The sequence below is a fragment of the Aspergillus puulaauensis genome, chromosome 3, assembly GCF_016861865.1.
Source record: "Aspergillus puulaauensis MK2 DNA, chromosome 3, nearly complete sequence".
Lineage (NCBI taxonomy): Eukaryota > Fungi > Ascomycota > Eurotiomycetes > Eurotiales > Aspergillaceae > Aspergillus > Aspergillus puulaauensis.
The window spans coordinates 3725529-3740057 of record NC_054859.1 but is presented as its reverse complement, the minus strand read 5'-3'; the positions used below and the strand labels follow the sequence as shown (position 1 = coordinate 3740057).

The 14529-nt window shown below is 48.3% G+C and overlaps 5 protein-coding genes across 5 annotated transcripts; 3 read left to right on the top strand and 2 right to left on the bottom strand.

The window, feature by feature from the left end:
* Positions 1-155: 155 nt before the first annotated feature.
* Positions 156-4064, bottom strand: APUU_31493S (condensin subunit YCS4; the record flags this gene model as incomplete). The annotated part of the gene is made up of 6 exons (XM_041702703.1): positions 156-356; positions 428-2806; positions 2866-3007; positions 3062-3185; positions 3245-3753; positions 3829-4064. 6 exons carry the CDS (start codon positions 4062-4064, stop codon positions 156-158), a joined length of 3591 nt encoding a protein of 1196 aa, XP_041555462.1.
* A 565-nt stretch (positions 4065-4629) lies between these two features.
* APUU_31492A (serine/threonine protein kinase CDC7) lies at positions 4630-6190 on the top strand (the record flags this gene model as incomplete). Its single annotated transcript, XM_041702702.1, has 2 exons — positions 4630-4900; positions 4983-6190. The coding sequence occupies 2 exons, from the start codon at positions 4630-4632 to the stop codon at positions 6188-6190; spliced, it is 1479 nt and encodes a 492-aa protein (XP_041555461.1).
* A 233-nt stretch (positions 6191-6423) lies between these two features.
* On the bottom strand, positions 6424-7410 carry OTU1 (ubiquitin-specific protease OTU1; the record flags this gene model as incomplete). Its single annotated transcript, XM_041702701.1, has 1 exon — positions 6424-7410. One exon carries the CDS (start codon positions 7408-7410, stop codon positions 6424-6426), a length of 987 nt encoding a protein of 328 aa, XP_041555460.1.
* Positions 7411-9200: 1790 nt separating this feature from the next.
* APUU_31490A (putative RSC complex subunit (RSC1)) lies at positions 9201-12114 on the top strand (the record flags this gene model as incomplete). The annotated part of the gene is made up of 4 exons (XM_041702700.1): positions 9201-9367; positions 9482-9644; positions 9716-11056; positions 11125-12114. 4 exons carry the CDS (start codon positions 9201-9203, stop codon positions 12112-12114), a joined length of 2661 nt encoding a protein of 886 aa, XP_041555459.1.
* Positions 12115-12624: 510 nt separating this feature from the next.
* APUU_31489A (FAD-binding oxidoreductase) lies at positions 12625-14329 on the top strand (the record flags this gene model as incomplete). Its single annotated transcript, XM_041702699.1, has 3 exons — positions 12625-13159; positions 13253-13766; positions 13831-14329. 3 exons carry the CDS (start codon positions 12625-12627, stop codon positions 14327-14329), a joined length of 1548 nt encoding a protein of 515 aa, XP_041555458.1.
* Between the last annotated feature and the right edge of the window lie 200 nt (positions 14330-14529).

Here is a 14529-nt window from a genome sequence, read left to right as displayed (position 1 = left end):
TATAAATAATTGTAAGAGCGCACCAATATCCGATCGTGAAACCAACCCAGTACTACGCCATCCAATGTTGACCCTTATATAGGCACCAATTTCCGGGGGAGACAAAACATTCAGTCATTTACAAATTGGGGGAACTTATCATCAAGACAGGAGGTCTACGCAGTTGCAGTAGCCGGGGCCGGGGCCGGGGCAGTGTTGACAATCTTATTGAATCCCCCGGCCACCGTCTTTGCGATATCTTCGTTCTTGTGAGGAAGAAGAGATAGTGCGTAGGCGACATCGTTCCATTGGCGCTCGGTCTCACATCTTGGTAGTCGAGCGGCGAGCTTTTCCGCTAATTGGCGGGCATGTTTCTCCTGTAAATTAAATCCTGTTAGTGCAAACTGCTGAAGGTTTGAACAGTTCACCACGTCGGGGATAAACTCACCTTCTCAATGAAGCCAATCAAGAACTTGACGATGCGCCTGAGGGACCCTTCTTCTAGATTGCGCTCTGCGCTAAGAAGGCTGAACATATCAACAAAGTGGTTGTAGACAGCATTGTCTTTTCCTGCAAGTTCAGTAAAAAACATGCGGGACAGGTCGGCGATCCTCTTGTCATCATCTTCCAAGCATTTCGCCATCTCGCCCAACTGTCCTTTAACCTTAACTTGACCAGCTAGGATCAGGAAGGTGAGAGTCATCAAACAAGTGCGTTTGACAGAAGCATCATCATCGTTGAGTCGACGGTATAAGAAGTCCGTATTCTCGTCAATCAGATGGTTGAAGCACACGGCCATGTCACCAAGAGCAATGACTGTATTACTTCGTACAATGGGGTCCTCAGAGCGCTCCATAATGGTGATAAGAAGGGGAAGGTTCTTTTCACAGTACTCAGCGGATACACACATTAATTTGGCCATGCATATGGTTGCCGCGGCTTGAAGATTGCGATCAGAGTAGGTGTTGTTGTTTGCGCAAATCTCTGCAACCAAAGGCCCGAAGTTCGACAGTAGTGAGTTCTCGCCGTACAACAATTCCCGCTCACGGATGTGCGCCATTGCTTCTGTGAAATCGTCCTCAGTCGTGCCACCGATGAGGTCCAACTCATCATTCTCGATAGCTTCGTCGTTGTTCTGAGTTGCAGTGAGAGGTTTATTTTTCTCCTGTTCGGCCTTCCGACGCTTGAAGTCCAGTTCACACAGCTCCAGATGAACAATCTGCTTGATTGCAATATGGCCGACGACAAAGAGAAGTTGAGACAGGGCGGCAGAAGAGGTCTTTTGTCCTGAAACAGACTTCTCGGTTGAGGCTGTCCCAGGGCGTTGTTCTTCTTCATTTCCGGAGCTATTTGAAGACGGACATTGGATCTGGGGCTGGAAAACAGATTTTGTCTTTCGTTTAACAATGTCAGAACAAAGAACATCCGGATGTTTGGATAAAGCATATATGGCACTGATAGCTTGCTCAGCAACCCCGTACCACTCTTTACTATCCGAGACCGTCTCAACTATGGCCGCGAGTTTCACCAGCACAGCATGGTCATTTGTAAGCTTAGAAATGCTGGATTCCTTAGATTTGGCTTGGCGGCCTGGTACCATTCGCCTGAGCGCAATGCACGTATACTTGGCAAGAATCAGGTCGGATCTTCCGAAGCTCCCAAGACCGATTCGAAGCATTATCTCAATCTCTTTGATAACAACCTCGGGATCAGCCAGTGCAATCATGCCTAGAACAATGATGGCTCCACGACGTTGGGTTCTTGAAATCTCTTTCTTCTGAACGCCATAAACTTGCCAAAGCTTAGCAATGACAGCTTCAGGTATATGATCGGCCTTCATCATAGTGCTCAGAAGTTGTTCGAGGCATGTAAGTTCAGCAGGTGTGGCACCAAATGTGAGACTGATCATGTTCCGAGCGATATAGTTTGCTGCATCGTTCGGACTAAACGAGTCCGGCGCCTCAAAGAAGAGACCTTTGTAACAGTCAATCAAGTGGGTTTGGACTCCTTTACCCTCATCACTATTGCCTTTGGTCCAAATAAGTCTCAGCATTCGCCGAATTCCAGTGCGAGCAGTCTCAACTTTGTATGCATCCAGCATCACAAAAAAATCCATTGCTTCGATTGCCTCGCTCTTGTTTCTCGATGATAGAAGCTGAGACACGACGCTGGAACCCATGTGGAGGACTTCGATAAAACGAATTGCTTCGTTGTAGTATTTCCTGGTTAGTTGCAGCCGCGCAAGCAATTCTGAAGTAGCTGCTTGTTCGGCGGCTTTCTTCATCGCTGCAACCTTTTCCTCTTCTGTCATACGCGGTGCCTTGGACGGTGAATCATCGGGTAATTGTGTTGCATCGTCTAGTAGTTCACTGTCGATATGGGAGACATCTCCGGCGTCGAATCCTGGTGTCTCTGGGGGCTTCAATGCATTGAGTTCGGCATCTACAGCGTCGAGGCGCTCCGCCCATTCCTTCAACGAGAGCTGTCCGCCGTGCATGATACTGAAAGGATGGGTCGAGACCAGTCTTGCGAGCAGTTTGATCGCATTTCGTCGCACATTGCTACTTTTGTCCTCAAGACTCCTGGCTGCAAGTTCTGCCGCTGCTTGCCGACGTTTCGGGAATTTCTGTTCCAAATCGCAGATTCTCATGTAAACCTGGATGGCTCGGCAACGGCAGTAGGGGTTGATGTCTAGAAAACGCTCTTCCAGGACATCGAAAAAAGCGTTAATTTGGGTCTTGGAATTGTCGGTCCGCTCTTCCTGTTTGCTGAGGTCGGCTATGAGGTTTCCACATACCTCAACGACCGCGCACCGCAGAGTATATGACTGTAGAAGAGTTAGACCGCTCCTTCACTGGGAGGACACACAGGACATAGGTATATTACCTCGCTATCAAGCTGTTTCGCTAATAGGGTCATTTGCTTTATAATCAGCCTTGGGGCCAGCTCTGAAAGTTTGACGATGAATGCAGAAACCGACTTCGGTCCTCTGGTATCATTTGAATTGAATTCCTTGTTTCCAAGTTCCCTGGCAACCGATTAGCTCATATAGAATAGTAAAAACTGTGCGACCACTGAATACTTTAAAATCTCATCTGAGAGTTGCGGGTAGTCGTATTGCTCCGCAAGGATATGTAAAAATTCTGCCATTGGTTCTGACAGATGCTCAAAGTATGTCAAGCTCTGTACGATGGAGGTTTGGGCGCCTAGTTCAAGAGTCAGGTTTAGAGTTCGCAGCATTTCCCAAATTTCTCTAGGGGCTTACCGAATCCGTGGCCGTGGTGTTTTACTGCGATGCACAGGACCTTAAAAGCGTGCATCCGGATCATCATACTCTTCACCCGCTGCTCGCTCTCTAAGATGAGATATATTGAGCGAGTGAAGAGGTTGATAAACGTGTCACGATCTGATGTTGTCAAAAATATTTTGCTGAGTTTGAGTTTCATGACTTTGCACATGGTTTCCATTGACACTTGAATTTGAGCAGTACCATCCCAGTTGCTATCCTTCGTAGTTTTAGATCTCCCTGACTTACCGGGGCCCCGACGCGCGGGTGCGGACTCTGCTGGTTTTTCCGCTGCTTTTAACTCAACCGCAGATAGTGCCCATTGAAGTATAAAGCCATACATTTCCAGGAGTTCCTTGTGGTGTTGGATGCTGTCCTGCTCATCGGATTCCAGATCCCCATGGATAATGTCGGCCTCAACTGATAGGCCGGATACTATCAAGTCGAGAAGTTTGCTCAGTGACTTTGTCGGAATAAATGTGGAATATCTGTAAAGATTCAAAAGTTCAGAATTGGGACCAAAAGGGCCAGCAAATGGCTCGGGGTTAGGGGCGAAGGCGCACTTTAGAAGAAACTGCAACGAGTCAAATGACGATGCTCTGGCCAGGCCTTCAGGATTTTCAGCCACAGCATCCACGATCTGATTCAATACATTGTCGATGATTGTGCTGGACAACTGTTCTGGTTCAGTTTCAAAATCCAGCAGCTCGGAATCGGCCTCGGGGGTCGGCACGGAGGTCGGGTCGCTCAAGTAATATTTGAGAGACTCGTTGATGTCAAATTTGATTCTGTCCTCCATTATGGAGACAGCAACGGGGGTTTTGATGGTTTATCCACGAGGGGGTATGTTGTTTTGCTGCGAGGTAAGTCGCAGTCGCGGGGTAGTAGGAGAATCAAATGCGAACTTGTTGCGGGCGGAAAACTTGTTTTGTTTGTATTTTCCCCTTCCAGTCAGTACTAGCACGGTTTTCCCAGCAACCATGAGAAGGCGGAGATGTAATATGAATACGGAATATTTCACACAAACCGTATTTAAACCACAATACGCAAGTAGGTCCCTGGTATAGGTAGTTCAGTTCTATTGGCCAATATCACGTATTTCACAAACTCGTTATGAAATTTCGGTATAAACAACACTATCCTATATCCGGATATCTTGCACGCTGCTTTGAAGAATTATCAAAGTCTTCCACGCTACACTGCGAAACCTGGGTATACGCGCCACACAAGATATCCCTCTCCGCAATACACTGCTATCCATAAGGCGTGCCGGCTCTCTCTCCTTTCTCGTGTATGCTGATTATAATTGAGTGTTACTGCGCCAATCCTGATATTTCTCCCTTCGCTACACTCCTTGGCGGGCGATGTCTCTGCTCGACGCGACGGCGGCCTCTACAAGTATTTCTGATTCCCAACGCCCTCAGTCCATGTTACAGCCATCCAAACACGCGCTGGAAAATGGCACCAACACGGGAAGCGACCGCCGTGCAGAGCGACCTTTCCAGGAACATGAACCAGAAGCGGAAGAGCATATGGAGGAGGTCGATGAGGTGGTCAAGGAAGACATGAAAAAGCTTGAAGACACTTTTCCAGGAATTTCGGATCGTTTTCGATTGGTAAATAGAATCGGTGAAGGTACGATTTCAACGGATCTTGATTCCCATACAGTATGCCCGGGAGACTGATTTCCCAACTAACCCGGCGATCCGCTGGATAGGCACTTTCTCTACCGTGTACAAGGCCGAGGATCTATTATATGATCACTATAGAAACGATTGGGACATTTTTCGAGACGAACAGAACAATGAATGGACGGATCCTCCGTCAAAAAGGCGACGAGTCGACGGAGAAAACTGTAATTCGATGCCCGTTAGGCGACGGAAACCCCGATATGTTGCGCTGAAGAAGATATACGTCACGAGCAGCCCACTCCGCATTCAAAATGAACTTGAATTACTACATGACCTCCGAGGATGCCGATCAGTTTGCCCTTTGATAACTGCTTTCCGTCACCATGATCAAGTCGTTGCAGTTTTACCCTTCTTTCCACACACGGACTTTCGGCTCCAATATAGGACGTTCATGGTGGCGGACATGCGCCATTACTTTCGATCATTATTTACTGCATTACACTCGGTTCATAAACATGATATACTACATCGTGACATCAAGCCAACCAATTTCCTGTACAACCCGGACCTGCGAGAAGGCGTTTTAGTCGACTTTGGTCTGGCTGAGCGCGAAGGTTCTGAGTATACCGGCACTTGTCTATGTACGAGCGCGAGCTACCTGCGCCGCACGAAATGCGTGCAAAGCTACCACTACTCCCACTGTTCGCCATCTGGCCTCGCCGTGGGGTATCCAAAAAGCGACTCGCGGCCGTCAAGGCGTGCGAATCGCGCGGGAACTCGCGGGTTTCGTGCACCCGAGGTCCTCTTCAAGTGCACGTCGCAGACAACTAAAATCGACATGTGGTCCGCTGGTGTCATTCTGCTAACATTACTTGGCCGCCGATTCCCGTTTTTCAACTCAGCTGACGATGTCGACGCATTGATAGAGATGGCAAGCATATTCGGCACCCGGCGCATGAAAACCGCTGCAGCAATGCACGGGCAGATCTTCGAGACTAATATTCCTACCATTGGGGAAAAGGGATACAGTTGGGAGAAGCTTGTGAAGTGGTCTAGTTGTGTAGAGGAACTAACGGAGAGCGAGAAACAAGCTACCCGCCTCTTAGCGGGATTGATGGAATTAGATCCGTCCAAACGTCTAAGTGCTAAAGAAGCTATGCAGCACGAGTTCTTCACTAATCCGATTGATCACGATGTTGAATGGGGAGGGCCGGAGGATAGCGCAGATAGTGGGCGAGAGAACGGCGATAAAGCAGGCGATGACGAAGATGATGATGAGGTGGACATGGTATGAATAACGCAATTATAATGTAAACTAATGATACCTCATATGAACTTGCTTTTAATTTAGCTCTGTGACCCTTTTTAAAAGGCTGAAAATGATTTACTCGCTATTGAGTTACATATCATAATCAGCTTTCCTTAAGATCTAGTCAAGTGTAACAGTGCTCAAAGGCTTTATTTCTATGATGAATGCCCATTGGGTCTGACGGCAATAAAAGAGTGGTTGGCTTTAGGTGGTTGCATTTAAGCCACCTGGCTAAAATCCGTGTGTCCAGTTCGCGAAGTATGCTCTTTCGCACCCCTTTCGCCTGTCAGTATAGCACCGCAGGTATTACAATAGAGACGGAATGCAGCCACATCAGTATAATAATTCCTTTCCTGCAGCATCCTGCAAAGGGCCAATGCCTTTTCCGGCACCAAGGAATCTGATGCATCAAACACTGTTGTGTCAAATTCCGGTGAGGCATTATCACCAGGAGACAGTGCAATGGTGTCGTAGTGAATTCCCGAGTAGACTAGAAAGCACCGTTTATTCTGACCCTCATTGAAGTGGTCTATACGGAGATTCCCCAGGTCGACCGAGCAGATCTCAATGTCAAAATGCTTGCTCAAGATACTCATTTCAATTGCCCCGCCCCACGAAGACTCATCTCTAATCCAGCGACAATAGTCATCTCGCGGTTGTTCCAGAATCGCGGAGGAGTATACATCAGGGTTACTCTGGATTGTTTCGGCCACAGTTGATCGGAGTTCAACCATAGTGTCCGCACCTGGTAGGAGTGCAGTGCTTATTGCGCGGAATAGACACGAGTTGTCATCGGGCATCACTCGTAGGACAAATATACCGTCATGCTCTAGCGAGGGGACTTTAGGTGTATCTTCGGCAACAGGGTTTTGTTTGCGTGATAAAGAGGATTTCGGAGAGGGTCGTCGAATAGTACTACTAGTAGTAGTAGAAGCATCCTGCTTTCCAGCGGGCGGCTCGGTCTCAAGACTATCTTTGGCAGTAATGATGAGTTGTTCCCGGTCCAATTGAACACCAAGCTCCGTAAGCTTCTGATATCTTTCTGTGCGGTCTAGCGACAACGGCTTCGGTGGATAGCCATATTTCACGTCATATGCGGTCAATCCCGTCTTGTCGACTATTTCGTTTCGAAGGTCCCCAGAAGTTGCATCTTCTGATAAAACGACAGTGAACTGACCAGATGGCCCACGTATTCGAATCCTCATTTTCGAAGGTATTTCGATACTGACAGGAAAAGTCCGGAAGGAAGAAGGTCGAGCGATACTTATCGGACCCACTGAATACCAGTGACGCAGAGCGAGTCAGTTTGTGGGGCAGAAGGTGCAAGGTTCCAGGGCGACAACCAAAGAGTCCTAACTCTGGCGCTTATGGTGGCCGACCTTTAGATACTCCCTGATGTGTCGGGCTTGCAGGGGGTCTAAACAAATTCAGAAGGCGAGCTTTGGACTGGAGGTCCACTTTGTGGACAATGACGATGTCGAAGTGCGGGGGATGCCCCCGAATCATAGATTGGCCATCCCGCCGCGCCGCGTCTACAATTCCTCGGCCGCCACCTCACGCTGGTACTTCCTCCGAGTGCCGCCTGTCAATGAGCTACCAAATTAGGGCTCGGCCGTTGGTGGAGAAGTTTGGCTATTATGCAGAATGGTAATCTTGATTTCGGCAGTTAGGTGTACGGCCATGCTCCCATTACCTAGATTGACAGAGGCATGATTGTTGCCGGTATAATACATAGATCATAGATATAATATAGGCTAAAGACATGATTCAGAAAGGTAGTCAGTAGGCATTTTCTCAATGGTTTCATATTAGGAAGGATATTCACGGAATGATAAAACTTGAAACTGTACGCAGTACATTGTGTCACTTCTAAAGCAGAGATATCTTCATACTAACTAGGGATAACTAATATAACATCCGCGATTTCGCGCTGGGACATGGCGACGCAAAATATAACTTATAGATGCTACTCTGGCATATCAATATAGAACAGGCAGCCTCTTCAATTAGCACATACTGACCCCACTAAGCTTTGTGCAGTATATACATAGGTTTTTTTCACAACACATGGTCTATAGTGCCTGCCGAGCTCATATCTGAAATACTCCTCCTCACGACCTTCATCTTCCGCTGGAGCTTGCCGCCTATTCTGACTAGTTCAGCACCTTGGAAATGGAGAAACCGCACATGCCTACACTCCACATGCCTCACGGGTAAAGGCTATCTAAGAGAGCGCAATTTAAGGTCAGCACAGGCACAACTGTTTTCTAGGCTAACATAGGCGCTCTCGTCGATATCTTAGTCTGGCTTCTAGTTCCCAATACCAAGAGAGCAGAATTAACGGGCTTTGAACGCAATAACTCTACGTAATTACTCAACCGAACAGCCATACATGAGGGTAGTATACCCCAGGGAGCACAGTCCAAGAATAAGTAAAGTTTAAATCCTGCCAAGAAGAGTAGGAGTCGTAGATACATATGAAGTACATAGTATCACTGTGCATTAGTACTACGTACGTAGTGGTGTTGAGAGTTGATGGTCCGCGCAGACACAGTTCAAGCTCCACTTAGTGCTATTAGGTACCTAAAGGATAAGATATAGTTACGATAGTATTTAATTGTTTCCCCTGTGCCCTATATTTTCAATTCTAAAGTACAATGATACACCGTAATGACCTTTATTGACGAGTTAGCCACCAATTTCTGGCTTCGATTAACTATTAATCAGCGACATATCGTGTATGTAATAATACGGTATATATACAGCGCCAAGACGTACTTTAATACTTTATGTTACGGTATCAATTGTGGCTGTCAGTTAGTAGAAGTTAGTCAGCATACTCGCTGAGAGAACCTCTCACCTGCTGCTGTTGCGTGCCTCTAGATGTTCAGTTACTTTCCAGTGAAAGAAATCAATTGACAAGAAACTCCCCACAGCTCTAAAAAATCTGTTCTGACCTGCGGTGCTGTCCACATGCTCGTGGTGGTCAAACACGATGCAGAAGAACTCCGAACCGTCGCAAGCGCAACCAACTCCTGAGGAGCCCGTCCAGTCGATCGAGGGCGATGGCAAGGGCAATGGCGTCCCCAGCATCATCACAGACGAGCAATGGAAGTATATGATGGATGTGGTCCTGGCGATCTATGACATTCGAGAAGAAGAGTAAGTTTCCTGCAAGACATCTTGCGTGACAAACCAAGGGAGGGCGGCTCCCCCGTCTTGAGCCCGCCGCAGATAAATAAAGACCTAGGCTCACGCGCGTTTTTCGCATTGCAGTGGCCACGATCCCTCGAGACTTTTCCATCGCAGTGTCAACAAGCGCAATGTCCCCGATTATTACGATATTATCAAAGAGCCAATGGCTCTTAGTATCCTAAAGCAGAAGATCAACAAACGGGAGTACAAGAGCATCTCTGAGTTTGTGCGAGACTGTGCCTTGGTAAGGCATTCAGCCTAGCACTTTTTCCCCCACCACTGTCGCTATTCGTCTGACGCGATCTGCACATATAGATTTCGCATAATGCGCAAACTTATAACCGCCCCAACTCCCAAGCATACGAAGATTCACTCGTGGTCAAGGATGCCTTCATTACTGAATTCCAGAAATTAGTCAAAGAAGGTATCATCACGACCGACGAGGCCGAATTCCCGGACCTGGGCGAAATTCCGGATCCGGATCCGCTACCGGAGGAGGACGAGGACGAGGACGAGGACGAAGAGGATGACGAGGACGAGGATGACTCTGACGACGAAGGTCGCAGGAAGAGGAAGCGTGGCCCTCGCCCTGGGTCCAAGCGAGACAGTACAAAGGATGACGGGAATAAATCTGCGGATCCCGAGCAGAGGAAAAAGCGAGGCCGTCCTCCACGTGTTGATACACCCATGGAAGCGAGGATCAAGGCTGTCCTAAAGGGAATCCGGAAACTTAAGGGGCCTGGAAATCAAATCAAAGTTCGGCACTTCGAGCGCCTGCCTGACAAAGGCGTGTACCCGGACTACTACATCGAGACCAAAGACCCAATTGCTATCGATATCATCAAGCGGAAGTCGAAACGGAAGAAGTACAATTCAGTGGACCATTTCATGAAGGATATGGACCTTATGTTTAACAACGCGAAGGCCTATAATCAGTCGGAGAGTCAGATCTACAAGGATGCGGTGGATCTCCAAATGGAAGCAAAAAGGCTTGCAGATGTTGAAAAGAAGAAACCCGATAGTGAATATTTAATGGAGGACGGGCGCTTACCGCTTCCAGAAGGAATTCTACACAAGGACGAACTATGGAAGGTTGGCGATTGGGTACATATCCAAAATCCCAACGATGTGACAAAACCTGTTGTGGCGCAAATCTACCGGACCTGGCAGGACTCCGATGGCGACAAATGGATAAACGCATGCTGGTACTACCGCCCGGAACAGACAATTCACCATTTCGAGAAACACTTCTATCCTAATGAGGTGGTAAAAACTGGTCAATACCGAGACCATCGAGTCGAAGAGATTGTTGACCGTTGCTTCGTCATGTTTTTCACGCGGTACAACCGTGGAAGACCCAGAGATTTCCCCCTTGATAAAGAGGTTTATGTATGCGAGGCTCGGTATAACGAAGAGAAGCATAAGCTTAACAAGATCAAAACCTGGGCCAGCTGCCTCCCTGATGAAGTGCGGGAGAAGGATTATGAGATGGATTTGTTTGATTTGCCTCGCAAGATCAAGAAAATCCCTAGCCCAATAAAACATCTGCTGAAGAGCGATGCCAAAGAAACAGACGATTTACCAAAACCAACTTGGGGAGCAGAAAATGCGCCGCCGATGGTGGGCGCAGTTCACTGTCGTCCGCGAGATGAAAACGTAAGTGAATATGATCCTCATACCACGCCAAATTATTGAATAAACTCTGATCTGACAATGTCTTCCAGGAATCACCTCCTCCGGAGCCAACGCCATCACCGCCGCCTCCCACCATGCCTCAAGCCTCTATCCCCTCGGTTTCTCGACAAGCCTCGATGAGCCAAGCGCCCACACAAGCTGTTGTGAACAGCCCAGCCGCTCTCCTAGCCACAGCAAGCCCTGTTCCGGTGCGGTCGCCGGTTGCTCCTATTGCGCAACACTCACCAGTTCCTGTTCCCCCCGTTCCCTATCACCAACCTCAGGTCGCGCCCTCTCAGGTTTACCAGCCAGCACTACAACAGAGACGGTCTAGTGGATTTGTAGCCCAGAGCCCTATGCCGGGTGCTTACCAAGGCGCGGCAACCCCTCATTCATATGCTGTCCCTCAGGCCCCGCAATATGCCCCATATCAAGTGGGCCGCGCACAAGGACCACCCGCTATGTACAACTCCAACGCTCCTCGGCCAATCGAAGTGTTTCATTTAAGTGACACGGCAAATGCCGCAATTCCGGAGGATGTCCGCCAGCAGTTCCATTGTGACGACCAAGGTCGTGTGCTTTTCTTTTCCTGCCCACCAGTGGACATCAGTTCGACGGTTTACCAAAAATTGGGCCACTCACTGAAGTACCTCGCAGCTAAAGAAGAGCGCCAGAGGCTCGTCGAGGCCAAAAAACGGAAAGAGAGCTCTGAGCAACAGGAGCGTGACCATGCTATAAAACGGCAGCGGGCTGATGAGGAAACAGCTGTCGCAGTGAAAACGGAAGCTGCGGCAGAAAAGGCTGTCAAATCCATGGCAAAGGAAATCATGAATGGCACAGATCAGATTTACAAAGCCTTGTATTGGGACCAGGCCGAGGCTGCTCGAGAAGCGGATACAAAAGCTCGTGAGCAACGAGTCCAAGCAGATCGTGTCACTCGAGCGAAGACGGCACGGATTCAAGGGAACTCAACAAAGGCAACATTTGTTAACCTCAAAGGGAGTGGGATGTACATGGACGAAATTGACCCTGCCACCTGACGGCACCCCATTTATTTCACGGATGCTGGGTTATTTCTTGTTGAACCGGCAACCGGAATTTGTAGAAGTACTTGCTTTTCTTACTTTTCACTCGGGCATGGCGCATTATGGAAGAGGTGTTCATGGTTTGAGCCTACCAGACTTATTCATGAGACCCGTGCTTCCTGTACTATATTAGCGTTTAGTCTAGCAAACTGAGGTATTCGCATACTGGAAGACTGTATAGCTTTGCCATCCGATCCCGTAGATCCCCCTTTATGTTGCCCTTTTGACCTGCTCTGCTGAAGGTTATACATTCTTGGTATCACGGTGAAATGCTGTGTGATGATGGTGTAGGCCTGACAGGGAATAAACTATATTATTGTGCCTCTCACACTCGCTCTAGCATCTCGACAACGCAGCAAGGGCCTTTCATCTAACAGGATACGCCCACCACATATTGACACTGGGTAGACTTGCTACTCCTTCAAACCTACTGGGTACTTTCTGCCAGTCCCGACGCTCGCAACTATGCGCTGGCTGTCCGCATATGGAACGTTTGTTCCAAAGCGACTCCCGGTTTTCATCTGTCTCCTGCTTCTTATCATTCCGGCGTTGGCCGACTTTACAACCCCGGAGTTCCATTGCAGACTGCTCTCCACTTTTCTACCGCAGAATGTTTTCTTTCCTGGCAGCGAGAACTACAACGCTTCAACGGCCTCGTACTACTCACTACAGACACGGCTAAGCCCCACTTGCGTTGTCGTCCCATCCACCGCTGAAGATGTGTCTACCGCAGTCAAAACGCTAGCTGAGCTTCCTGATGCTATATTCGCTGTCCGTGGTGGCGGGCACTCGCCCAATATTGGGTTCGCAGACACCGAGTATGGCGTTACAATTGACTTGTCACGATTAAATCATGTCAATACAAATGAAGATGGTACCGTCGCTTCTGTGGGCCCGGGCGCCAGGTGGACAGAAGTCCATAGGGCTCTTGACCCTCTAGGGCTAGACGTTGTTGGAGGAAAGATTGGCACTGTGGGCGTGGGCGGCTTGATCACTGGAGGTACGTTTGCTTGAGAGTTAGAAGCCAGGCCTATATTTCTATGCCGCAGACCTAATCGTATATCCCGTACCGTAACGGGTATCTTATCTCCAGGTGGAGTTTCAAACTTCTCTCCCATGCGCGGCTGGGCCTGCGATAATGTGCTGAACATGCAAGTTGTACTTGCATCTGGTGAGATAGTCGATGTCAACGACGAAGGTGAATATGCCGACCTCTTCGTTGCACTCAAGGGAGGCCAAGGTAATTTTGGCATCGTCACTCGCTTTGACCTGCGCCCATTTCGCCAGGATCCATACTGGGGAGGCCTTATCTTTTATCCCTCATCAACAGAGCAGGCTCAGGTGGACGCATACGCGGAGTTCAGGGAACGGGCCAACCATGATTCTCGTGCTGAAGTTGAGCAGAACTTCATGTACCTATCCTCAGATGACGGCAGCGGTGATCCGTTTTGCATGAACAACATGTTTTACTCAGAGCAGGTGAGGAATCCCAGTGCGCTGCGTATGTTCAGCGATATCCAACCACAATTTAACAATACCATGCGAATTTCCAACTCGACCGACTTCACCGAGGAACTGGGAACAAATCCATTTCCTCATAACCGGTAGTACGTTTCACGCCCGTCTTTCAAGACCACAATTCGTAATGTATCGATTGACTTTCAAGCGTAGCCTGATCCAAGCTTGCACGACCTTCCGCTTCAGTCCAGCGATCCTCCCTCAAATACTCAAGCTTTGGATAGGCTACCGCGACGAAATGCAAAGCGCCCGCATTCCAAACATTATGCTTGCGTTGACTATCCTCGATGTCCCGGTGTTATTACCAACCTCTCACAACAGTCTCGGATTTCCCCGAGGTAGTCAGCCGGACAGAGAACTTGCCCTTGGCCTAATTTCAGTTTACTGGTTAAGCGATGAATACTCCTCAATGATGGAGCGTGCTACACGGACCCTCTTGCACGACATAGACGTTGTCATAGCAAAGAACGGTCTTTCATACCCATATCGATATATAAACTACGCCAATTCCGCTTATCAGGATCCGCTTCGTGGTTATGGGAGAAAGAGTTTGCAGCATCTAGTCCGTATGTCGAAAAAGTATGATCCAAATAGGGTATTCCAGGAGAAGGTGCCTGGGGGATGGAAGCTTCCTCTTGATGAATTTTCCTGAGTTCCTTCCTTAAGAGTTACCATTTGACTTATAGTGTATTGGGGAAGAACCTACAGGGAGATAACTTAATGGACAGAGTAGTAATATCAATCGTTGAGTCGTGAGCTGCGTACATACAAAGTGAAACCCAAATGGAGAGATCATAGCATAGTTAAAATGTACAGAAGGAGGATGAGTAAGACAGGATATGTTGACGAGGT